The sequence below is a fragment of the Homarus americanus genome, unplaced genomic scaffold (genome assembly GCF_018991925.1).
Source record: "Homarus americanus isolate GMGI-L3 unplaced genomic scaffold, GMGI_Hamer_2.0 scaffold45698, whole genome shotgun sequence".
Classification (NCBI taxonomy): Eukaryota; Metazoa; Arthropoda; class Malacostraca; order Decapoda; family Nephropidae; genus Homarus; species Homarus americanus.
Window position 1 is genome coordinate 12,287,401 of NW_024735554.1, and position 27,248 is coordinate 12,314,648.

The 27,248-nt window shown below is 44.4% G+C and overlaps 1 protein-coding gene across 2 annotated transcripts; it reads left to right on the forward strand.

Annotated features, from left to right (window-relative positions):
• LOC121871528 (MARCO-like protein) lies at window positions 1-27,248 on the forward strand. Of its 2 annotated transcripts, none has more exons than XM_042373950.1 (3): window positions 1-87; window positions 23,831-24,684; window positions 25,897-27,248. In XM_042373950.1, the coding sequence occupies exons 2-3, from the start codon at window positions 23,831-23,833 to the stop codon at window positions 26,180-26,182; spliced, it is 1,140 nt and encodes a 379-aa protein (XP_042229884.1). In that variant the 5' UTR covers window positions 1-87; the 3' UTR covers window positions 26,183-27,248. The 2 variants fall into 2 exon arrangements, with proteins under 2 accessions (XP_042229884.1, XP_042229883.1); XM_042373949.1 differs by lacking the exon at window positions 1-87 and adding an exon at window positions 6,158-6,283.

Below are 27,248 nucleotides of genomic sequence, written 5' to 3' on the forward strand. Positions count from 1 at the left end.
GTGTTCAGGACCTGGCCTACTGCGTTGTTGGTGTGGTGTCCTATAGTATGCGGTGTCTAGCGTTGAGATCGCCCAGGAAGTAGGCAGGTACGTATATTCCTCATCTATTTGAGCATGTCCGCTATTGGAAAGATAGGTCTTGGAGGGAAGTAGCAGGTGCCGATTATGATTGGACCCGTGGTGCTGTTAATTTCAATGGCTATTCCATCTTGTAACGGATTTTGGCTGTTGTTTTGCATACTGTGTAATTGAATATCTTGATTATATTTGAATTACCCTTGCCGTGAGAATTTAATATGGTGACGTCTGGGTACGATATATGTTGTATAATCTGTGAGCTCTTGGTGTGGTCCAGGTCAGTACATTATGTTGAATTATTTTAAGTCTGTTGATTATGAATGGTGATGTCTCGAGCTTGTTTGCGTCATTTCTAGACACTGATGCCTCCTGAAGACCTCCATGTGCAGGCCGAGGCGAATTTTTCTGTACTTGGATTGCTCCACCTTTTCTATATTTGGTCAGGATTCTTCCTCTCTTTATAAATGTTTCTATGTGGTGATATTCCAGATTCTTATCTGTATATGTATATTTTACTTTTCCTTCCCTTATCTCTATGAGTAGTCTCTCGGTTGAGACTATTTGGGGGGCTGAGCAGGTGTAAAACCTAATACCGGTTTCCTCCCCGAGGTCCTGATTCTCAGTAATCTTTCTTGGTGACGGTGGTGGTGGCGCCATGTTTCCCATTTTGTTCTTTTTAGGGGTGCTGTTTATGATCGCTTGTTCAGGTTAGTCACAGGTTCATATTGTAAAATGGGTTCCTGCTCCTCTTCGTCTTCTTCCATCCCCTCTTCACTACTTTCTAGTTGGGGAGGTTGTCGGAAGTGGCTTGTGATTTGAGAGGCCGCGCCTGACTAGTGGTTTCGCCAGTTTGTAGATCAGGTTGAAGATTTCTGAGGAGGGAACGGTTGGTGTACATGTTCTGGGTAATTAGTTCTAACTACAGGAGCGAACACAAGCACCTGTAGAGTTTTAGTAGGCCCATTTGCTGGATGTACAGAGGTGCCAAGAGCAGGTACGTCCCTTACTTCTTTGGGTCAATTGACCTCTCAGGCGACATGTGGCAATTGATACATTAGCAGCCCAGATGTCGCCAGGCACATTATCTAAGCGTGTGGCATCAAAGCATTGCTACACGCTGTTGGCTACAAAAGTAATGTATATGTTGGGTACAAACATAATATTATACATACAACATACACGATACACATACAACATACATAATATTATACAGTTGGGGGAATTCCATGTCTGGGAGGTTATTTGTCATGAACATTTCCCTTTACCCTCTTAGCAACACATCCTGGTTTGGCTATATTCAAGAGGTGGGCGTGTACACAAGCCAGTGATTAACCGACAGTTGACTTCCCAGGTTGAGAGCAGTATAGGTTGTTGGACTAGGGATTGTGAGGCTACCTTTTCAAGGACTTTATTACTTTGTCAATTCTCGGCTGCCAGGCAGTAGGTCCTAGTTTTTGCTTTTCCTGTGCCCTTTCCTTTTCAATTTCCTTCCTTTCTTTTACTATCTCTTATCCTTACTAGACAGCGTGCTGCCAGTGTTCTTGTGTCCCTTTGGCAGTTTCCAGGCACCTAGGGAATTTCACTCTTGCACTCCCCGAAATGTGTGTCCCACTTCCGCATTCGAGCAGTATTTAGTGTTTTTGTTAGGGCAGTCCGTGGCTAAGTGGGTATATTTATAGCAGTTCCAGCAAGGCGTGATGGGAAAAAATTCTTCCTGTTCAACTTGGTTGTTACCTATATGTAATGGGACAACTGGCCGCCGCCATCTGGCCGTCACTGACTGGGGTAAACTGCAAACGCCTAATTTTGCGCTCTCAAGGCAGGTTAGGTTAGGTTAGGTTAGGTACTTCATGGGCTGCGGCCAGATGGCGGCGGCCAGTTGTCCTAGACCCACCTATATGGTAGTAGGAGAAACAGAAGAGTCCCTCCTGTGGCTACCTTTTGTGCCATTCCTATGTCCTGAAACCTAATTTTCAGCATAGATGGTAATTTAGTTTAACTACCTCCTCTACTTTGGCCCATTGGTTTCTTTGTTCCAGGTCTAATTTCAGTTGTTGTTCACTAGTGTCTTTTGTGATGGTCTTGTCCAGTCTTTTAACTACTACGGTCTTCCTGGCTCTTAGTTGTGGTGGGATTACGACTTCGAATCGCTGCTTCTTCAGATACTTTGGCGCTGTCGTTCGATAGCAGGTGTCAACGTCTTCTTCAGTCAGGTAGGCGCATAATTTGAATCCTTGGTGGTAAATGAGGCCTGTAATCTTGCAGCAGTGTTGCTCCGAGCAGTTCGGCGATTTTGTCTTTGGAAGTCCTGTATACGAGTCTGCCGGAAGAGAGCGGGGCTGCTGATTGGCTAAAGTGAAAGGCGGTAACTGGCCAATCATCACGCAGTCCAAAAGCTAAGTTTGGGCTGAGAAATTCGCCGAGGGGTCGGCTGGTCAGCGACAAAACGACAGTTGGCAGTTGTAGGACAAAGTAATACAAGGCCTTCATCGTCTTTAATTATGAAGCTACCGTTAGATGACAGGAGGGGGCTGCGCCATGAGTGATTGGACCATAAAATGTTTTAATGAAATTGAAAAATTAATGCATCTCGTGTTGATCTGAATGTTTTTGTATTTCACATGCATTATTATTAAGCCAATCATTCTTTAGATTGCGAAGTTCCCGCTGGGCTGCCACTTTCTTCTTGCGGAAGGTATCAGCTTTGGTCCGAGACTGAGGATTGTTTTTCTAATCAGTAAAAGCAGTACGTTTATCATTGATGAGTACTTTGATTGCCGGGTCATTTTCACCAAACCGGTCCTGGTGTATTCTTTTGATCTGGCCGAGGGTCTCTCTGCAGGGTTTTGTCATAACAGTGTTGAGAGTATCCCATTTAGCACTGGGATTCGCGTTGTTTGCTGTTGGGTCAGTGCCGGATTTAGACCTGTGGAGGCCCATGGGCAGCCTCTTTGTGGAGGCCCCCCCTCATTATAACTACCCAAGAGGGTGGGGTGGCGAGTGAAGCGAGCCTAAACATCTTGAGGTTCCGGGGGGCGCTGTAAGCCCCCCGGGAAAATGTTGAAATTTGAACACTTCTTTGGAGAATTTTGAAGCCATATACAATTATATTGAGGAAATTAGAACATTGAGAAATTTTTAATTAACTGTATAGTTATTGATAGTGTACAAATTCCCCAACACACACACACACACACACACACAAAAGTGAGACATGACTGGAGTCATTCATGTGGTTTCAAGTCGACCAGCCCTGATATAGCTACTACCGCACATGTCAAAAATTTTCAGAGACTTCACAAAAAGAATATATTATTAGTTATTACAAAGAGATGATTCTTTGCATTATTCATGAATTTCAAGGAGTAGCTAGCCTAATATCTATCACGCTTCTTGCTGAACATAGTTTTACTTGATGGAATAGATAAACATGAATTTTAAAGAATGAAAATAAAAATAATCCAAATGAATAAACAAACAAATAAAATATTGTAATATGTGGAGGCCCCCAGATTGTGGAGGCCCCTGGGCAGCTGCCCACTTTGTCCACTCCTGAATCCGGCCCTGTGTTGGGTTGTTTATATGCCCATATTCGAGCTGCTCGCTGAAAGTGTTACCGCTGGATCCTCCAGACGCTGAGTATTAAAACCTCTTCTGGAGGCTTGCTGCCTTCGCCGTTTTGGGGCGACGTGAAGGGAGAGCTTGGCTCTGACAAGTCGATGATCAGTGTCACATTGGTCTGAGCAACGCATGGCACGGGTGATGAGGACATCTTGGCGATCTCTTTCTCTGACAATGATGTAGTCAATGAGATGCCAGTGTTTGGATCGTGGGTGTTGCCACGAACCCTTGAACTTGCCGGCCTGCCAAAACAAGGTATTAGTGATAGTGAGGTTTTGTGCAGCACACTTGCTGAAGAGGAGTAGGCTGTTGGGATTATACTTCCCTAGTCCATTTCTCCCTATGGTTCCTTCAAATATTATCATCTCTGCCAGCTCTGGCATTGAAGTCGCCAAGGTGCACAATCTTGCCTTCTCTGGGGATAGAGGTTAGCACTCCGTCGAGGTCGACGGAAAATACCTCCTTGATGTCATCCTTTGCATCCAGTGTTTGCTCGTATGCACTGATAAAAAGGCAGGATGTGAGTGATTCAGTGTGACTCGAAGTGTCATGATGTGCTCATTGATCCCAATAAGCATTTCAGTTAGCCTGTGTAGGATGCGTTGGTGGATGGCAAAGCCAACTCCATAAATACGGTTTCTCTCCACAGCAGGCTTACCCTTTCTGTGAGTTGGCGCTCATCTGGGAGCCAGGACTCACTAATGGCTGCTATGTCGATGCTATACCAAGCCTGCTCTTTTGCCACAAGGGCAGTTCTTCTTTCAGGTCACTCATTTGTGCCAGTATCCAGTAGGGTCCTGACATTCCATGCAGCGGCCATAAGAGGTTGTATGGTTTGTTTTTGTTTGGATCTGTGATTTTGATTGTTTTCGGAAAATTAGGATGACCTTACTGGTTGCGGTTGCCCATTCAGGTTGGGTTTTAGTAGCAGGCTATGTTTAGGGCGCCCTTTCTAGCCTTCTCCCCATGTGGGGTGAGCGGTGAGCAGAGTGGTTCCTCGAAAGGGCTGCTCAGTCGCACAGACAGGACTGGATTGCACTGCTGCCTAGATCCCAGTGCATAAGCCACCATCTTATTTATGCCGCCCATGTGCAGAGTTGTGACTAGACTCCCGGCAGTCATCTCTGCCTATTCCTTTTCGCCACTCGTTTAAATTAGAGGCGTGAGGTTGGTGGGGGGTGCCTTCCTTGGCGGCATGAGGTTGGTCAGGGGGGTGGAGCCTTCCTTGGGCGTGAGATTGGTACAGGGGTGCCGACCTTGAAGGCCGAGGTAGATACAGGGTGCCGTCCTTGGAGGCGGGAGGTAGGTACAGAGAGGGGGGTGCTTTCCTTGGAGGCGTGAGGTTGGTACAAGGGGTGGGGGGTGAGGCCATGTGGAAAACATGTACAGTATATTGACATTATTTTGACTTTATTAGGAAAAGTTTGGGAATCAGTGGCATCAAGTAGATCACTTCAGCGTTGGTTAGTATATCACTGAACAAAGTTTTATCTTTATTGCATTAAGTGGCTCTTTTCATTTTCATATATGAAACGTCAGTACTGAATAAGACTAAGACGAAAGTAACATTGTAATGTTACGATACATCAGTGATCTAGACTAGAGCACCACCTACTCTCTAACACACCCACACCTCAGGGGTGTTTGGTGGCCAGTGGCGGGTAAAGGAGGAATACGTAAATATGAATAGTTGTGTGTGGTAGTGGAGGGAGGATGAGAACTCTCGACCCTGGAGTCAGCGGGAGACAAAACTGTGTACATATTACCTGTCGACTGTAGTACACTGAGACAGAGTCGGCAGACACTCATCGGCAGTCTATGCTTTGAACATCTTGGCCTTCGGGTTAAGTTGCCATTGGCCTCCAACCACAATATATTTTTCTTATGTTTCTAGGAGCTGATGATACAAACACTCGGCATATTAAACAAAATGAATAAATTTAATACACAATCATCACATGTCGACAGTGGCGTCCTCACTAACGTTTTGTTCGATAAACGGTCACTTATATAACCATAGGAGTCGTGGCGTAACTGGAAGTTGTATCCTGTATTTGGAACGGACACGGCAATGTAAGACAATGTTGAGTTGTAATAGTCAGTTGTTGACAGTACAGTGTAGATATATCATTAAATATACTTGAAGTTAACAACGTATGCTTAAGTTTCCGAGGCGTACTTATAGGTTATTATAATCAAGAATCTTATGAATGGTTTCACAAATCCCGTGATAGTTGGCAATTATTTTTAATTTGGTCTGTGGAACACTTTATCAAAATGGAAGATTTTTCTTATTTGCTCTTAAATTGTCGTAATTGACAAAGAGAAAAGTTTAGCTTGCCATGAGTTTCATACGAATGATTTGTATAGGTTGATCAATTAACCTTACCACGTAACCCTAAGTCAGCGCCAGCGGCAGGACTCAGACATTCTAGGTATATTCCCTGAAGATTCCCGTCCAATCTCCAGTTTATATTGCGGGCACCACGGCAGTGTTGTTAGTCTGTGTGCGAGAGTTAACACACACACGTACCGTCACATCTATACGCCTCCTCCAGTTCTCCGTCCTTGTCTTTGAACAACTGTGAGTACCACTAAAATAATATTACTTGCAGCAGAGAACGTCGTCACATTCATCACTTATTTTTCCTTTTCCTTGTGTTTCATTATTCTCGAGTCCTCGCCTAATAACAAGGACACTATACAAAATATATGTGTGCCACAGATGTACTGATCAACTGCCACTTTAAAACATTTTAATATTTAATATTCGACATTACACTGTAGACAACATCCAGACCCAGCATACAGTAACATGTTATCTAAAACAAATCATTAAACACGGAACTAAACTGGTATATCCTGTTCCTTTACTGGGCTGATTCGTAAAATTGCGGGAAAACTGTCTCGCTGACGTGCATTTTATGGAAATTTATAAGGAGACAGCGGCCGTATAGAAACAGCCATTATGTCTGTCTAAAGGGTAACTAACGCCCCTCTCGGGCACCTCCCCTTCTACCAAACCCACCCAACTGTGAATGGTTTGTAGAGGGGAAGGCGTAGTGCCAGCCACACTGAGAATACTATCCGCACTGCCCCTAACGAGCCATCAGACCTATAGAACCTACTCTCATGGCTAAGTTTATCAAGTAATTATCTATATCTACAGAAATATAAAAACTTATATTACGTCAGCCAGCAAGACGTAACACCTGATGTGCGGTACGTCAGCCTACTGAGCTCATATAGAAATATTACTTTAAATAAACATTTCTTAGTAGAGGCAATATTTTATTTAATTATCTAATCATTCAAAGTTCTGAGATTCTTTTTATGATTATAATGACTAAGGCACATTTCATATTCACCGCAAGTTATACAGGGGGTTCATAAAACATCTGAACGATTCGATTCTTTAATATTTTCCCTACCTATTAAGATATACAGCTAGAACCATGTGTAAACGATATAGCAACTATCAAGGTTTATTATTTATCGGTTTGTTTGATTACTGTCTGGTTGTACGTGAGGCCCACAATGAAATCTTTCCGAGTCGCTGGATTGGTTGTGATGGACCTAGCTCTTGGCCTCCAGGATCACCGGACATTACGCCATTGGATTTCTTCCTCTGGGGTTTTGTTAGGGTCGTTGTGTATAGGACCAAGGTTGCCAACATCCATGAACTATGAAACAGGGTCAGGGATGCAGTAGCAATGGTTGATGCTGGCATGCTTGAACGCACAAGGCGAGAAATTGAATATCGATTGGATGTACGGACGACCAGTGGCGCACATGTTGAAGTGTATTAAAATTAAACATGTATAAAAAACTTTAATAGTTGTTCTGTGCTTACACATAAGTTTAGCTATGAATAAGTATAGAAAATGATGAAGAATAAAATCGTTCAGATCCTGTATGAACACCCTGTATTTCATACCAGTCAATCACAGTCGTCGTTCGTTCGTGTATATGTTGTCAATATATCAACAATATGTATCCAGCTCAACTGTATAATGGTGTTGGATATTAACTATTATCCTCAGACGAGAACAGGTGTGTGTGTGTGTGTGTAGTGAGTAATACTTAGCTTTGAAAAATATTATTGTTAGAAAGACGTCAGCAATGTTTATAGTGATATATTTTGGGTTCAAACCCAAGTGCTATATATATAATGCCCAGTTCCCACTCTGTAAAAGAGAAGGTGACAGAAGACATACAAGCAGAGCCGTAGATAGAGTTCGGCCAACCGGGCGCCATGTTGTTACTCAGCTGGTAGGAAGCCTTCACGGCTGTCTTCCACATAGTTTATAAACATGCTTATCCAATTGTAATGTTTGAAAATAATACTTAACAAAGTTCATCATCATCATTCTCTACAGTACGAGCACAAACTTCATCAGCTGAGTAACAACATGGTTAACGCACGTAACCGAGTTGACCGAACTCTATCTTCGGCTCTGCATACAGCCTCAAATCTTGCTATTAGGTAATTATGGTTAACTCACACAAGCCAAAATAAATGGCCGTAAAACATTATGACGGCAGTGTGTCAAATATTGTCAGACGTTAAGTTTAGATCGCAGACTGACTGATGAGGTTAATGACTTTGTTTTTATTACCCATTAAGCTGCTCTGGTATATTGTTAAGATTATGAAGAATAATTTATAAATATTATATTTATAAATTATTCTTCATATCATTTCATAAAACAACACAGGAGGCTGATGCAAGGGATCGGGTACGAAAAATGAGTGTTTCAGTCGTCCTTCACCACTACCGCCGCCTCCCTCACGCTACCGCCGCCTTCCCCACACCACACACCATAGCCTCCCTCACACTACCACCTCCCCACACCTCCCTCACCACACACCGCCTCCCTCACTACCACCTCCTCCCCCACACCACACACCATAGCCTCCCTCACACTACCACCTCCCCACACCACAGCCTCCCTCACACTACCACCGCCTCCCCCACACCACATACTACAGCCTCCCTCACACTACCACCGCCTCCCTCACACCACACACCATAGCCTCCTCACACTACCACCTCCCCCCACACACCACCCTCCTCACACCACACACATAGCCTCCCTCACACCACACTACTACAGCCTCCCTCACACTACCACCGCCTCCTCCACACTACCACTGCCTCCCCCACACTACCGCCTCCCCCACACCACATACCTACAGCCTCCCTTACACCACCTCCTCCCCACACACCACACACTACAGCCTCCCTCCACACACTACCACCGCCTCCCCACACCACACACTACAGCCTCCTCCACTACCACCGCCTCCCCCACACCACACACTACAGCCTCCCTCCACACTACCACCGCCTCCCCACACTACCACCGCCTCCCCCACACTACCGCCGCCTCCCTCACCACACACCAGCCTCCTCACACTACCACCTCCTCCCCCACCACACACTACAGCCTTCCTCACACTGCCGCCTCCCCCACACCATACTACCGCCTCCCCCACACCACCGCCTCCCCACACTACCACTCCGCCTCCCCTCCCACCCACCCACACACTACAGCCTCCTCACACTACCACCTCCTCCCCACCACACCACAGCCTCCCTCACACCACCACCCCTCCTCCCCCACCACCTACAGCCTTCCCTCCACACTGCCTCCCCCCACACCACACACACTACAGCCTCCCTCACACTACCACCTCCTCCCCACCCCTACAGCCTCCCTCCACACCACCCCCCCCACCACACGCCTCCCCTCACACCACCTCCTCCCCACACCACCCGGCCTCCCTCACCACCTCCTCCCCACACCACCAGCCTCCCTCACACTACCTCCTCCCCACACCACACACCAGCCTCCCTCACACTACCACCTCCCCCCACACACACACAGCCTCCCTCCACACTACCACCGCCTCCCCCACACCACACACCAGCCTCCTCACACTACCACCTCCTCCCCACACACACACAGCCTCCCTCACACTACCACCGCCTCCCCACACCACACACTACAGCCTCCTCACACACCTCCTCCCCACACAGCCTCCCCTCACACACCACCACCTCCCTCCTCCCCCTGTCCTCCCACCCTCCCCCCACACCATACTGCCTCCCCACACACCACACCTCCCCCACACCTCCACACCACGCCTCCCCCACACCCACACAGCCTCCCACACACACCCCCACACACCACCCCTCCCACACACCACCACCTCCCCACACACTACCTGTCCTCACACCACACACTACCGCCTCCCACACCACCACCTCCCCCACCACCACCGCCTCCCACCACACACCACCGCCTCCCTCACACCACACCACCACCTCCCCCCACACCACCTCCCCACCACACACAACCCCCTCCCCTGCCTCCCTCACACCCTGCTTCCCCCCACACCACCGCCTCCCCACACCCTGCCTCCCCCACACCACCCGCTACTGTTTTGGTAAAGATATGAAAACAAACGACAGTGACGATACCACAGGTGTGATGATACACCATTTTACATTAAAACTTCTAACATTTTACGAACTAAGGAAATAGGTTTTATATGTCCTGGTCATGTATTAAAGATCACAGTTACATTTGACTTCCGTTGTGAGGATATTAGGTTATAAATTATTTCATGAACGTTGTAACAGCCATATATCATAAACGTTTAAATACCCCTATATGTCTCATAAACGTTGAAACAGCCGTATCTTCATGTTTGAGCTGCCATATCTCATAAGGTTCAGGGGTCCTTAAGAGTGAGTGTGTAAGTTATGGCATCATCAGAAACACGCCTTGACCTACTGTAACACAACACATCATTCAAGTTCCTTCTCTGTGAGGAAGACAGTCAAGACTTGGGAACTTCAGTAGGAGGCGATACCTTACATAATTCTTGAATTACGTTATAAAAAAAACTTGACTTTGTCTTACGTAATCTCCCGTCACTGCGGTACATGTCGGCAGAGTTAAGGATGGCCAAGTGCGCATGTGTCATAACACACTGTACGTACATTATTAGACGCATTACAGCACCACGGTAGATTTGTATAGATAAGTGTGTTTCTGGGACTTGGCATTTTGACCTTTAAATTAAATTAATTTTACCAAGGCACTTAATCTCTTTGTAATTTCATAATGTTTTGTTACAGTAAATAAATAAAAAAAAAAGAAAAAAGTGCACAGCTAATAGATAAGGTTCTCAGGCCCCATGGGTCGTGGCCCTCACTATGGACCTCGAGGAAGATCATTTAGCCATAAGTGATAGAACTCTCCAGTATAATGTATAAACACATAAAATATACAGAAATATCAACTTGCAACTTAGTGAATGTGTTTTATGGCGACCCGTGTAGTGTCACAGAGGGAGACGAAAGAAGCCTTCCTTACTAGCAATACCCGTAACATATCTCACTAGACAATATTACCATTAATCATATCATTGTAAACAAAAACACAGTTACCAGCGCTGGCGACGCCGGAAAAGTGATGTCTCAGCTGTCTTGTGAGAATCCATCATGAACTACTGTAGAGTAACCAATGTCTAGCCCACAGTGGAGCGGCGGAGGAGGGTAGTATTGTTTATTTAAACATTTCAGTTAGCCAGAACATTCCAGATATAAAGTGAACAACAACAACAACAACATTAACATGGCTGAGCCTTTTGAGTGCTGCAGCTCTCTTGAAAGCACCAGATAAATACTATAATGTGTTGGTGTGGAGGAGAGAATCAATATGTGTGTTATACTAGTTATCACAGAGTCATTGCAAGCCTTATGCAAATGGATTTTAGTTTCAACTTTATGACAATAGTATTGGTTTTCACCTGACCACTATAATAGTAATAACTTTCTCTGGATTACATTAACCTTCTGGTGTCAGTGTAAAGGCGGGTCTATGTTAGTAACTTGCAAGAAAGAGCATTTTTTAAAACTGGAATAGGGATATAAGGTGGTAAGAATATTGTGTATACACTGTGAAGTATATGTCAGGTATGCAGTATAATGTAATGTCCTTCACCAGGATCACTGATGAATGAATCTGTATAGTAGAGTAACTTTTTTTATTTAAGTAATTATCCATAGTTATGGGAAATGGTAATTAAGAATTACTCTAATACGTGTGTGTGTGTGTGTGTTCTGACCTCACTAGGGGAAAGGTCACGGCAGGGTTAGCTCCGGAGGGATAATTATCAGATATGGCCAGAGCTATGTGCGGTCTTGGGTATGAGAGTTTGTTGACCAAACTGGAGTGGTCCACTGAAGAATTGGCGAGGGCCAAGTTAGAAATTGAGAGGGCCACGTTTGGAGAACTTGAAATTAAGGAAAGAAGCTGTGATGTTAAAAAGGAAGGCTGGGCAAGCCAGTGTCTGACAAGAAAAATCAAAGCGAGTGAAGTCCGTGAGTAATTGGGAGGACCAAGCTGGTGGTGAAGCACTACGAAGGATCTACGACAACAACGACAACAACAGCTTAGTGTACCAACCGTTCCAGTCCTTGATAGACGGGTGGACGTTAGTACAGTCAGGGGCAGGATGAACAAGGAGGTATAAAAAGCAAATTGTTGGTGACTCACAGGTGAGTACATGGACAGGGCCTTTGTGGGTAAAAAACAAAAATAGGATGAGGTGTGTTTACTTGGGAGCTGGGGAATTGGGGGTCTCAGTGAGCAGGATGGACAATATCTTCATGGTAATGGGAACAAACCCATTATCTGCCTCAGTGCAGGAGGCAATGATATTGGCGGTGTGGAGCGAGGAGCTTCTTGATAAGTTCAAGGCAGCCATAGATCGTATTAGGACTAAGGGCCGGGATCCTATCATATGCGGTGTCACTGCCTAGAAGGAGAAGTTGAGTGAATGGTTGTCAAAAGACAGTTGGTGTTAACGACAAAATCTTGACAGATATTGCAAAGTCCATCATCGGTCCCATTCATTGACAACTGGACCTTCTATGGCAGAAGGACCTTTTATGCTAGGGATGGGGTGCACCTGTCAGGAGGATGGGGTAACAACCCTGGCTGGGAGACTCCTAGGGGGCAGTTCAAAGATGTCAAGTCTTTGACTGCTAAGAAGACACTATATAGGGGCACGGGGGTGGAGGAGACTGCAGTGGGGCAGAATAAACAGGCGAAAGATTGCAGGGGGAAATAGTTGGAATGATGACCAAAACTAAATTAGACAGGGAGTTTAAAACTAAACGCGGTAAAGGGAGGACTCTCAGAACGACCCCAACTAAGTATATACTACACAGACAGTAGAAGTATATGAGAGGAAACAAAATGGATGATAATGGGCCTTGGTATGTACCGAAAGAAATCGATATAATTGCATTCACTTTCCAGAGCATGGATCAACCTAGACACACGTGAATTGCAGTCGAATACCAGAGTACTTTGGGTTACAAACTGTTCCATACCGATAGGCAGATGAGAGGAAAGGAGGCAGGTAGCAATATATTTAGGGATAATGCAGTCTATGAAATAAATGAGAAATAAAAACTGAGAGAATACAGAAACAATGTGTGGATAAGAATTAAGCGACGGTCAGAAAAAATTAAATCTGCAGGGAGTAATACCATAGACCCCCCAATCTTGATAATCAATGAGCGACTTATCTGGGATGAAATGCGCAGGGCTTCCATACACAACAAAAGACTGTATAGTAGAGCGACAACCTTGGCCAAATAGATTGGACCGAGCCTTCACGGGTAACTCCAGAATCAAGAGGATTTTTCTCGAGGCGATCCAGGACTGTTTCTAAGTCAACATATAACCGAACCCACGGGGTAATAATATATTGGACATTTTTGTCAAAGCAGAAAACCTCATTAGCAATATCGAGGTCGAGGAGCGAACTTGCAAACAAGCGATCACAAAAGAAATTCGATTCCAGTTAGATTTTTCAGGGGCAGACGTAAGGAAAATTCCCACTAAAGTACCAGATTTCAGAAGGGCAAACTTTGACAGTTTAAAGAGGCAGCTGAGAGGGGGTGTAAGCAACGTGAACCTGACAGATGACACCGACCCTACAATGCTGAATCTCAAGTTGCGGGTTCCACGACAATTTAAATAGTGAGAGTTACTTAATGCACCAAAAGGCAGAACATACCATACAAAAACTCAGATCAGACAACAATGACCCTAAATGGATAAATAATTATTTAAAAAGACATCATTGGCCAAAGAAGGCTATAGGTAGAAGGATAAATCATTGGCAGAAATTCACCTCCGGGACTATTATATAGAGGGTATTGGCGAGTAGGGTTAAAACAAGGAATGAGAAAGCAAAGAGGAATAATGAAATTAGGATAGCAAAGGCGAAGACAAACCCCAAAGGATTCTGCAAATGTATCAAAATAAAACACGAGAAAAGGTGGACCAATACGGTCAGACTCCGGCGAAGCTCACTGATAACGACGGAGGAAATGAGCAATAATTTGAATAAATATTTTCAACGGTTACCACCACCGAAAATTTAAACGCATGATACCCGAGCTGCGACTCTATTCAGAGATAGTAGAAGAAAACAAATTAAGCGAGATAGTAGTGACTAGTAACGATGTTAGTAAGCAAATAGACAAACTAAAGCCTAATAAGTCACCTGGTCCCGATGAGATATTTGCCAGAGTATTAAAGGAATGTAAGAAAGAGCTTAGTATGCCCTTAGCAAAGTTGTTTAACATGTCCTTAAAAACAGGTGTAGTACCAGAATCCTGGAGGATAGCGAATGTAATACCGATTTTCAAGAAGGGGATAGATCACTATCCTCTAACTACCGCCCAATCAGTCTAACATCAATAGTAGGCAAATTACTGGAAGCAATCATTTCAAACTCTATTCGAAATCACCTGGAGAAGCACAGATTGATCAATGATTCCCAGCATGGCTTCACAAGCGGACGTTCTTGCCTAACTAATCTATTAACATTCTTTTCATCAGTTTTCGAATCAGTGGACGAGGGGCACAATTATGATGTGGTATATCTCGACTTTAGCAAAGCCTCGACAGAGTCCCCCACGAAAGACTAATTAGAAAGGTAGAAGCTCATGGCATCAAAGGTGACATCCTTAAATGGATTAGGGCGTGGTTACAGGACAGGAAACAGCGCGTGAGCATTAACGGCACTAAGTCCCATTGGAGCAACGTCACAAGTGGAGTTCCCCAAGGCTCAGTACTTGGACCATTATTGTTTATTATATACATAAACGACATAGATATCGGCATAGACAGCAACATAAATAAATTTGCTGATGATACTAAAATAGGACGTGTTATCAAATCTGACGAGGACTCGGCAAAACTACAGGAGGATCTAAACAAATTTTTCGAATGGTCTGAAAAATGGCAGATGAAATTCAACATCGACAAATGTAAAGTACTCAGTATAGGAAATGTAAACAGGGAAACCAGATACCAGATGAACAACGATGCCATAGAGAAATCCGACTGCGAGAGAGATTTAGGAGTAATGATAAGTAGGAACCTTAAGCCAAGTAAACAATGTGTTTTTGCTCGTAACAAGGCTAATAAAGTACTTGGGTTCATACAAAGGAGTGTTAGTTACAAGACTAGCGAGGTCATCCTAAAACTGTATCTTGCTCTTGTGAGACCACACCTGGATTACGCAGTTCAGTTCTGGTCACCGTATTACAGAATGGATATAGAATCCTTGGAAAGAATTCAGAGAATGACAGACTAATCGGGCATTAGGAACCTTGAGTATAGAGACAGGTTAAAAGCATCTTGTTTATCGCAGAGATGTGAGAGCGAGGGCGACCTGATAGAGGTGTATAAGTGGAAGGCAGAGGGCTAAACAAAGGGGACATTACAAAATTATTCAATTATCAACCGAGGCGAACTTCGTAATGGTTTTTAAGTTGGACAAATTTAGATTTAGGTGTGAAATAGGTAACACTGGTTTTGAAGCAAGTAGTGGATGAATGGAACAAGTTACCAAATATCATCATTAACTCGAATATGTTGAATTGCTTCAAACATAGGTTGGATGCTCATATGAGCAATAGGGGTTGGGTGTAAACGGGACTGCCCAGTATGGGCCAATAGGCCCGCTGCAGTTTCCTCCATTCTTATGTTCTTCTGTTCTTATGTGTGTGTGTGTGTGTGTGTGTGTGTGTGTGTGTGTGTGTGTGTGTGTAGTACAGTTATACGTACAGTACCATAATCCGTGAAGAGCCAAGTCACCTGCCTGAGACACATCGTGATGCAATACTTGATGCTGCGTCACAAGTTTTTCAGAATGATGTCTTTTGCATATAAAAGAAACGTATATTATAAGAGTTACGTAATTCTGTTATGAAGATAGAGATGTGGTCACGACAATGACCGGTCACTTGCAAATATCAGTTAACTGTATCACTGTATGCGTACTTCAAGTGACAGGGTGACTGGGGTGTGCTTTTGGGTGGTGGTGTGTGGCAATAAATTGGCGTGCGATTACCACGTGTCGCACCTAGAACAGATTTTTTTTTTACAGATTGCCCACGAGGGGGCTAGTTTATTGGGTGCCCCCTTACATCCTGTGCAAGGTGAAGCGCAGAAGCGTTTACAGTGCCCAACTGGGAAGCATGCAAAGTTCATGCTTGCCTTTATGACTCATGCATTAAGGGCGTAAAAGCCTGAAGGGTCATGGGTTTTGTCAGCAAGTTACATAAAGTGACAGAATGATGAGTGTGTGTGGTGGGGGGGGGGGTGGGGGAATTCCCGGTACAATTTATCTGTTTATGGCAAAGTGTGGCAGGTCCCTAATAATGTCAAGCGTCAAGCCTGTTACTAGGAGGAGGGATATCTGGTGAGGGAGGGAAGAGGTGTTAGTAACGGCTGGGGACCTGTAGGAGGAGGTCATAGGGCAAGTGAGGATGTAGTGAGAGGGGGTGTGAGAGTCGGTTGACCACAAAGTTTGCAAACAGTGTGGCCAGGCTCAGGGATGCCAATGTACTAAGCGCGGCGAAGTACAGTGGGGGTGGTGGAGGTGATATGGTGTGGTGGGGCAGGTACAGTAGGGGTGGAGGGAGGCACATAGGCATTGACAACATTGAGGGATATACCTTTTAGTGTAATTGTGATGGTGTGTGCGTCGACATGCCGGTGGGGTACAGGTAGCCAGGGGTGGTGTCCTCAGGGCCAGCTCAGACACAGGAGTGGGCGCGGCTTGCGGTGGGTGGAGGACAGGTTGAGGCACCACGTGTCGTGAAGATGAGGCAGGACTTCGCTCGGGGGCAGCAGGACACACCAGGGCAGGCCCGGTAGGTACTACACCAGTAGTGAAGGCCGCCGGCGGTGGAGTAGGCCGTGAGCAGGTGGGGCTCACAGGGGGACTACCAGCTTGTGTCAAACCAGAAGAGAGGAGTGACTGGGTGGCAACAGATGGCAAGAGTAAGTTGGAGATGGTGGTACAGAGTGTAGCGAAGAGTTTTTCAATACGTTTGGTAAATTCTTGGAAGAGGGATATGATCTGTGACATGTCACTGGCGGGGGGTTGTGGGGGGCACCGGTGGGAGCACAAGGCCTGGCAGCTTCAGAGTACAGACAGGGAGGAGGCCCAGTAGTAGTTGAGTTAGGAGATGGCCGGGATTCCTGTGTTGTAGCCAGGAGAGGCCAGGCAGAGGCAGGTGTTGTTGAAGAAGGCGTTGCTGGAGACAGAGGATACACAGGGGGTGTGGCCCGGAAGACTGGGGGGGCGTTGTGGTAGACTTGACCTTCGGAGAGGCTTTTCCTCTGGGACAGATGGGCGATTGGGGCATTGCCGTGAGTCGGCATTGTGTCGGGCGCCACAGTTACAACATCTGGGAACAATTACGTAGCCCACGCCACCCCTATTGACGTGGTCTTTTATTTTCTGGCCACAAGCGGCAGAGTTGTGGTTACGTGAACAGACTCGACATCTGGGACGATCACGTCGGCAGCAGGCGGTGAAAATGTGCCCCCAATGAGAACAGAAGACACAAAATGCAGGCTCAGGATGATAGGCTTCTGCAAACAGTGGGGATAAGAGTGGGTGGGCATCCACAGTGGTTGGGCACTCCCTTCCCTTCCACTTGACAATGACAGCAGGTTGTGGAACTCTCTCCCGGTAATGGCGACGTATACTCAGTATACTAGAGTTAAAGTCACGCGCATCTTCGATGTCAGCGTATAAGGGGAAACGTTTCACTAGGATGTGGCAACATTCATCAGCGTCTACTGGGGCACCAGGACGACCCCGTCAAAGCCAACAGTCCTAAGTGCTTCATAGACCTCAGGATTCTCACACTAGATAAAGTTCCGGTTCTTACCTTGTCGGAATTGAATGCTGAAACCGTGCTGTCTGCAGTACTTCATCATCCAATTAAAGCGTTCTTTTACAGTTTTCAGAGAGTCCTTGGGGAAGTGCAGATTCAGCTTACTTGGCTGGTTGGCAGGGGGCAGGGTGATAGGGTCCGTGGCATTGGTGTTTCCACTTCGGGTAGTGTTTCCCATAGAAACATTACCGTCACTGTCATAATCACTGGGGTCTGACTCTTGAAGGGTGTTGGATTCAGTATGACCAGGCGAGTTGGTAATGGCATCAGTATCAGAGATGTCTGCGTCTGAATCTATGAGAGAGCTTCTTCTGGGACGTTTATATCGACCCCCCATGCTGGCAAAACTTGCCACCTGAGGGGACCTTTGTGGGACGATTGGGAAGTCAAGAGCACCTATATGGGTACGTCTGTCCCCTTATGTGGTCACGCCACGACTGGTCGCACCTAGAATGGCTTTCTCGAGTATTGTACACACCTCTCGGCTTGACCTACTGCTTCACCTTTTTTTTTTTTTCTTTTTACGGGAATTAGCCCACCCGGGCACAGGTCAAACGACCCACAACGGAGCCTGGGGGGCGAAAAAAAAAAAGAATGGAAAGAAATTGAAAATATTGAAAAAAAGGTTATACTGTATTAATCTACACCACGAAGATGCCGGAAAACCAGCTTTTTAAAGTGAGACAGATTGTAAGAGCAAGGAAACACAGAAGAAGGCAGAGCATTCCACAGTTTGGCTGTGTGAGGAAAGAAGGAGGTACTATAACGGGCTATTCTCGTGTGACCGACATTCACAGAGAAATGGTGGGCACCGCGGGCAAGACGTGTGTTACGAACCCACGGCCTTGCCGGTGGTACACAGGATGCCAAATCCACTGAACATTGCCCGTTAAAGTACCTGTAAAAGAAAGAGAGTGAAGCAACATTGCGGCGAAGAGAAAGGGGAGAGAGATTGTCGACTAAAGGAGGAGAGTTAATAAGACGAAATGCCTTTGATTCCACCCTATCTAATAGTTGGACAGAAGAAGAGCCACCCCAGATATGAGAGCAGTACTCCAAGTTAGGACGAATGAATCCCTTATATACTTGGAGCAACTGCTCAGAAGTGAAATAGCTGCGGCATCTGTACAGCATTCCCAACTTTCGGGAGGCAGCTTTAGTTATACTAAGGATGTGTGATTTCCAGGACATATTGGAGGAAATGGTGAGGCCTAACATATTTATTTCAGAATTTGGGAGGATTTTAACGTCCTGAAATGTAATTGGTGGGAGATCGTCTAATTTACAAAGTGTAATTGGTAAATATTGAGTTTTGTTACTATTGAACATAACCAAGTTTGTATCTCCCCATTCAGAGATGCTGCACAGATCCGCGTTGATAGAAGTATGATATCAGTTCTAGAAACAGATCTAGTTTGAGAGTTAGGAGGAAGGGAAAAATGTGAGGAAGAGTGAAGAGTAGAATCATCGGCGTAAGAATGGATAGAATTAGTTGTAGTGTGAAGTAAATCATTGATAAAAAGAAGGAAGAGAGTTGGTGAAAAAAGAGAACCCTGTGGGACGCCACTATTGGTAGAGAAAGAGCGAGAAATCGATCCCTCGACAACAACTGCCATGGATCGATTCTCAAGGAAGCTAGAGATGAGAGAACAAAGTGGGGGAGAGAAATCAAAAGAGGGAAGTTTAGATAGCAAAGACTTGTGCCATACCCTGTCAAATGCTTTGGAGATGTCGAGGGCCACGACAAAAGTTTCCCCATAATCCCTAAGAGAGGATGACCAAAGATGGGTGCTATAGGAGAGCAGATCACCAGTTGATCTCGCCTGGCGAAAGCCATACTGGTGATCCGACAAAAGAGAAAGGCGTTCAAGGTGACGGAGAAAATGGGAGTTCAAGATATTTTCGAAAATCTTAGAGAGGGATGAAGTTAGGGCAATGGGGCGATTGTTAGAGGGATTAGAATGGTCACCCTTCTTCGGGATGGGCTGAACCAAGGCATGCTTCCAAGAAGAAGGAAAAGTTTTGGTTTTGAGGCAAAGACGAAAGAGGCGAGCAAGCACAGGGGCCAGGGCTTCAGCACACTCCCTCAGAACACGAGGGGGGTATTCCGTCCGGTCCATGCACCTTACTCACATCCAACCTGGATAACACACCGGCAACCCTGCGAGTGGAGATTATAGGAAAGTGTATAGGTTCAGTAGGAGGTGCAGGGGTAGGAGGGATAGAGTGGGAATCGTCTAAGGTGGAATTAGAGGAGAATATGGTGCCAAAGAGGTTGGCTTTGTCAGGGGGAGAGTTGGCTATTGAGTTATTGGGACGGAAGAGGGGAGGAAAAGAAGGCGTGCAGAAGTTGTTACAGATGTTTTTAGTTAATGACCAGAAGGATTTACTGGAGGAAGAATTAGTCAGGACAGCGGTCTTTCTTTTAATAAAATTCCGCTTGGCCCTACGAAGAATAGCCTTACAACGATTCCTAGAAGTAATGAAAGAGGTGTGGGTAATAGGAGAAGGAGATAGTTTCATAGCTCGATATGCCCTATCTCTCACCCTGCAAGCAAGAGAGCAGGAGCGATCAAACCATGATTGTAATGTGAAAGTTTTGGTAGATGATGGGATAAATGCACTCATACCGCCCTGTATAACCCCAGCAATGCTGTCAGCACATACTGAGGCATCCCGAGTGGAAAAGCAACATTCATCCCAAGGAAAGTCGGTGAAGAATTCTCGCAAGGATTGCCAGCTTGCCCTCCGATAGTGCCATAGTTGACGTTTAGAGGGGGGTGGGGGAGATGGTCGTGCCCAGTTTGATTTAATAGAAATAAGGTTGTGATCAGACCCTAAGGGGGCAAAAATTGAGTATGAATAGTGTGAGAGGTTAGAGGTAAAACAAAGATCAAGAATGTTAGCAAGTTGATCGTGTCGATCAGGAAGGCGTGTAGGGTGTTTGATTATTTGTTCCAAATCATTAAGTAAGGAAAAAGAGAGTGCCTCAGCTCCACCTGGGTCATCCCTTGCAGAGCCAAGCCACTCTCCGTGATGTACATTGAAATCCCCTAGGTAGAGGATCTCGGTGTTGGGGTGTGTGGATAGCAACGACTCATGGCAAGAATTGAGATAGTCAAAGAGTTCGAAATAGTTGGTAGAGTTGGGAGAACAGTATAAGAAACAAAGAAAAATAGTCACAGTAGGTAAAGATATTTTGAGCCAGATGACATCATAAAGGGGAGATTCAAGATCCGTGAGTCGGGCTATAGGTGTACGTGTATTGCAGTAGGCGCATACACCTCCCTTAGAACGGAAGTAGGTATAAAGGTTGTCGTTAGAGACTTGAAAAGGTTTAGGTGAAGCTGCTTTGGTCAGTTGAAGTTCGGAGAGTAGTAAGAGGTCGGGGGAAGAGGTTGATAGATGGTGCTCCACAGAAGGAAAATTGGATCTCAGTCCGCGAATGTTGGAAAAATGAAGTGTGAAAAAAGCCGATCCTCCAGCAACCGCGGTGGCGTCAGTTGAGGCCCCAGTAGCTTGATGATACAGGTCGGCCCTGGGGTTCACAACCTTCCCGACCAGTGGGACCCATCCGAGAAGGCCCCGCTTCAGTATTAATATCAACTGACATAGGAGAATAAAATAGAATGAATAAAACGGATCAAGAATGAGTACGGTTTTATTTGTGGTGTTTCAACTTCTGGCAAAGGCTCTTTGATAAAGGAAAATGGAAGCGTATCATATGGAACACAATAATCAAGAGTATAATGACTGTATATACTGACAACACTCTTTTATGTAAGGTTAAGGATCTAGACATCAGAGTTGACCAGTCTCTGAGAGACTGAAAAAAAGTGGAAGAATTGGTCGAAAAATCATAAAACGCTTGGAATGATTAATCGCACCTGTTGATATAAAGACAAGAGAATGACCACTCAACTCTACAGTTCTTCCCACGCTGAAGTTCTATAAATAGACAGGGAAACTACACGTACAGAGAGGTAGTAACATAATTGGAAAAAGTGTAACATAGAGCGACTAGAATTATTCCTGAAATAAAACCTCAATATTCAAGTAGGTAGACATCTTTGGCTTAACACAAGACATGGCAGCATATCTCATGAGACACGTAATTCTCGAACAAAATGGAAAACATAAACCACACTAGACCATACCTTCACGATGTCAAATGGCAATACAAATACAGGACTAGAGATTCAAAAGAGTGTTGGTGTTCCAGAAGTTATTTTTTTTTTATAATTCCATAAGTAATCGCAGACAAGATAATTAGGGAGACTGAAGGGACCCTTAAAAGTTAACGAGCCTTGGACATAAATGTTGTGGTCGCCAGATACCCAACTCAGGACGAGACATTTACCATCTCACACGTCGCTGACGCCTGTGGTCACCCGTGCTTGCCCCACACTGCATCTCTATACAGTCAACACCCAAACACCCGGGCTATACCCTCGGCTCTTCTCCACACCCATCATATCATTTACGGATTTATTTAACCTATTTTATTATTATTAAATTAATTAAATAACTACAGTGAACAAAACAATAATTTCCTTCAAAGTGAGTCATCCACACAGCTTTACTTGTTATGTGACTGGTGAAGGTGAAGCCTCGTAAATCGCTATTATGTATCAGGGATTATTATAAGTGTCTCCCACAGTTTAATAAAGTCGCTTTAGATTTACTCTTGTTACCAAAGACAAGGCGATTAGTATCACCGTTATAAAGTGGAATCTAGTACTGTATTAAGTGTTTTGGTATTTAACGTTAAGAAATTCACTCAGTTTTGGAAAAGGTTCTTCATTTTACCTGGTAGTTGTACTCTATGCGTGTTTGGTCATTAAAGTTTGTAACACTGTTGCTTACAGTCATAGAGGGACTGTCCATCTTTATTCCCATGTCTCTGAGGTTTTACTAGTTCTTCTTAAAAGATTTAAAGCGTGGTGCACTGGTCCTTCAGTCACTCATACCTCTGAGCCACATCATGTTTTTCAGAGGAGGAAAGACTTTAGGCTTGGCACCTCACTCGATTTTAATTCTTGCCGATGCCCAACCCAGGACAAACAGTATAAGCTGTTTTCTGCAGCTTCTTTTGGATCGGCGTTACAGCACTGTTTTCTTTGCAGTGTGCCACCTTAAGTACTGTCTGAGCAAAACAATCTTGGACACTATACCTGGTCAGAGTGGACTTGAAACTTTGGTGGGCCGAGGCTTTTAACTGCACACATATTGAAAACTAGTACTGTACTGCCTTCGGCCTAGTGCATAACATTGTTCAGGAGTAATGTAATGTACAGTCAGCAAAAAATGGATCTGCACCCTTGGTCTGGTGGCCTTCTGGATGATCACTATAACTGAGGTCGCGTTTATTTAATATGGTTGGTATTTCTGATTGTGTGCAACATTGTGTAACAAATATGAAATATCCTGCATATCAGGTTTAGTTCAAATAGATAAATTAACAGGAATACAAAGACCTTAACGAAAGCAGACACTATTTCATTATTATATACTGTACTAGGTTGTAATACCCACATAAGAAATGATTTCCACAATAGGAAATGAGTCGCCGTTAAGAATTTCACATATTATGAGATGAAGTGAAGTTCCCGTAACTCCTCAGTATTATGACTTATTTGTGATGAAATATAATATCTCGCCCAAGAGGAAGAACAATATAAATAACTACATTTTGTAAGCCATATACTATGACTCAGGGGAGCAACTATTAACTCTCCGGACAAAAATATATTAATTTGCCTATCAAAGTCATTGTAATTAATCACGGGAAAAAACACAAAATTCTATTCATTCGTTTTCTTTTCTCCAAAACAGATGAATGTGAAAACCAGGAGCGGTGTGTTTCTGCTGACAGTGTTGCTGGGACTGGCAGAGATGCAGACAATAAACCGGGCAGTAACGAGGATTGTCCACTACAATAGGCAAGACATGCCTTACTTAATAAGTTTTTGGCCGTGGCCAAGCGTACCTCGGGTAATGCCAGCTCGTCCCCAACATGAAAAACAGAGGAGTGGAATAATCAACCAGCAAGATTCTGAAGAATCAGCAAATGGTCGTGAGGATTACTTTGGCCAACCACAAAATTCTCAACAAGTCATGTTTGACCGTCAGAGTCAGCTTGGTCAACCACAAAACTCTCAACAACAAGCCACAAATACTCGTGAGACTCAGTTTGGTCAGCCACAAAATTCTCAACAAGTCATGTTTGACCGTCAGAGTCAGCTTGGTCAACCACAAAACTCTAAACAACAAGCCACAAATACTCGTGAGACTCAGTTTGGTCAGCCACAAAATTCTCAACAAGTCATGTTTGACCGTCAGAGTCAGCTTGGTCAACCACAAAACTCTCAACAACAACCCATGTTTGACCGCCAGAGTCAGCTTGGTCAACCACAAAACTCTCAACAACAACCCATGTTTGACCGCCAGAGTCAGCTTGGTCAACCACAAGACTCTCAACAACAACCCATGTTTGACCACCAGAGTCAACATGGTCAACCACAAGACTCTCAACATGCAGGAACTTTTGTTACAGCCACCAATACTGGACAAGGTGCTTCAGGTATGGGTGGAAGTTCTTCGCTGGCAGGATTCTCCGGGCAGGAGAATCGTCATCATTTGTGTGCCAAGGAGCCCTCCCCTGGAGAATGCCGAGGAGCCTTTCCCAGGTACAGTATAATCTAGTCTTTCTGGTAACTTTTGTGCATAAAATATATATATCTGTTGAATATAACCAAGTAAGATATTGGGAATGAAGAAGCAAAATACTATATCAAGAGTGGTTGGTGTAGGTTTAGCTGTTTTCCGCGATGTGTGAAGATGATAACAAAAGAACGATAGACGTGTGAATGCTGAGGTGTGAAGATGGTAAAAAATCAGTTGTAAAATGAGAACTGAGTAAGAAAAAGGAAGTCATTAAAAAAATAAAGTTGTATAACGGTGTAGTTTAAAAGATAAGAAGACTTAGTGATAGGCGAGAGAGAAAGACATATATACCTGTATGGTTGAACCTCACGACTGTGTTGTGTGCGAGAGACGGAAAGACCATTTTAAAGAGCTGTAGTTTTAGAGACATAAGAATAACTTCAGAGTCATGATGGTGGTCGACTGGGTGATGAGTGATATTCTCTGTAGATTATTTATAGAGGTGATATTAGATCATACAGCGTAAAGAAGCATTAAGAGGATCGCCATGGATGAACAGCAAGGAGAGACGACTTACCTGGAGTGATGGTATACGAGTGTTCCTATACAATATGGAGGAGAACAATAGGTATGGATAGGTTAACAATTATGGTGGGAATGTATAAGTTTGATAAATCAAGGAATAAAGAGTGTGTGAGACCATCAAACTTCGACTAATGGCTGAAGAATGACTGCAGATCGTAAAGTGAGGAGCTGTTCTGTGTGTGATGGTTGCAGTAGGAATGAACCTTACCACCCAACATAATGTTCAATGATTTGATGTAGAGCATTGTGAGTCGCTGTAGAAGTAAAGGTTCATTATATATATAGAACTGTAAGTTAAGGATATGAACAAATGTGTGCGGGTAGTTGTACTTATTGTTTTGGCCTCACTGTCCTGTAACCCACTCCCTTGCCTTTGAGGTTTGTGTACTCCTGAACCACCAAGGAGGAGTAAGGGTAATAGATGAATAAAGCGGTAATAGAAAAAACTTATGCTAAAATTAGGATATTTATACAATAATAGCAAGATTAAGTTTAGTAAGTTTATAACAGAAAACATATGAGCTGCCGCGAGATGATTTGTGACAGAGATAGTAAGAAGCAATGAAGTCATTATAAACTTAGAATAAATATATAAAATGACTATGTGAAGTAACTTTTCATAATAATTAATTCTGGTGTTGTTTACGCAGGTTCTTCTACAACTTGGAGACGAACCAGTGTGATTGTTTCGTGTACGGCGGGTGTGAGCCAGATGATGGACAGCCGCAACTCGTCTTCAAAAATCTGGAAGAGTGTCAGCACACCTGTAAGCCCAGCAACTTGCAGAAAGGACCAACCTGCGATATTGTGTTTAGAAAAGAGGAATCATTTAGGCTCTTCACTTCTGCAGCCACCACCACCAGTAGGCCGAGACCCAACCTGGACCTCAGTCACTTTAACGATGATTCACTTCTAGGGCTATTCGCAAACATTTGAACACTCTATGTTAAGATTCGTTTCCTAACAGTTTCCCTTATTATAAAGGACCACCAGACATAAATGTAAATAAAGGAACACTTTCCTTCATTTTCCAGTCATTCGGTCATTCTCGCTCTTGTAAAGGGTGTGTTATATGGCACTTCCCTACACACAGGGCAGGACTCACCCTAATACGGAAATCACTCGATGTCATGTTATCTCTTAATAAATACACACACACACTTGACCACCATAGGGTAAGGACATGTCTGTCAATGCTCTTGTAGCTGCCTCGGGTTAGGCTGTTAACCCATTTCCCACCTCCGTCACCTCAACTTCAGTCGACTGGCACATACTTAGGACTTTTCCACCAAGAAACCAGTGTAAGGATTTGATCAACACATGCCTATACTGAAGTGTCACGCAATAATACGCATCTGGAAGTATCTGCCATCTAGTAACGTTGCTAAAACCTCAATAGATGGCGCCACTGTTCGACTGCACATTTTATGCTGTGCTTAGGGCAGCTGCTTTCTATCTTTTGTACACAGTCTTTGGGGGCATCAAGATTCCGAGGGTTGCTACTAATATCGACTTTCACACCTACGCGCGAGGTCCCACAACATCATGTGAAAAGTTTTGCCAACACCATGAGTTGTACTGTGAAAAGAGATATTGGATTTCTGGAAGACAGTGTTATAATATTATTAAATTAATCTATCACGGCACTCAGTACTCAGCTCCCTCTCATCATCATCATATCTCCATATATCAGTTTGGGACAGAGGTGTTGTACCGTCTTCGCTAATACTACCAGCCACCTCAGAACAGATCTTCGTCCAGGTACTGCTGTTGGGACACCACAGCGGTATCAGGACTACAGGACCAGAGCCTTTCTAACCACCGTGGAAACCATCAGATTCATACTTGTACTGTATGTTCACCTCATGTTTTTCACCTTTGTATTCAAAGCTTTTGTTCAGACCCCCAGTGTCACCTTATGTAATTTATATCATCTCTGTTCATTGTATGTTGTTAGCCTTAGGGCTGTTGTATTCTGCCAATAAACCGCTAATTATTATAA

What these genes read in the sequence shown, in the direction of transcription:
- LOC121871528 (XM_042373950.1), top strand. Translation starts at nt 23,831, where the DNA reads ATGAATGTGAAAACCAGGAGCGGTGTGTTTCTGCTGACAGTGTTGCTG. An exon ending in TGCCGAGGAGCCTTTCCCAG is followed by an intron (nt 24,685 to 25,896) that starts GTACAGTATAAT and finishes TTGTTTACGCAG; the next exon opens with GTTCTTCTACAACTTGGAGA.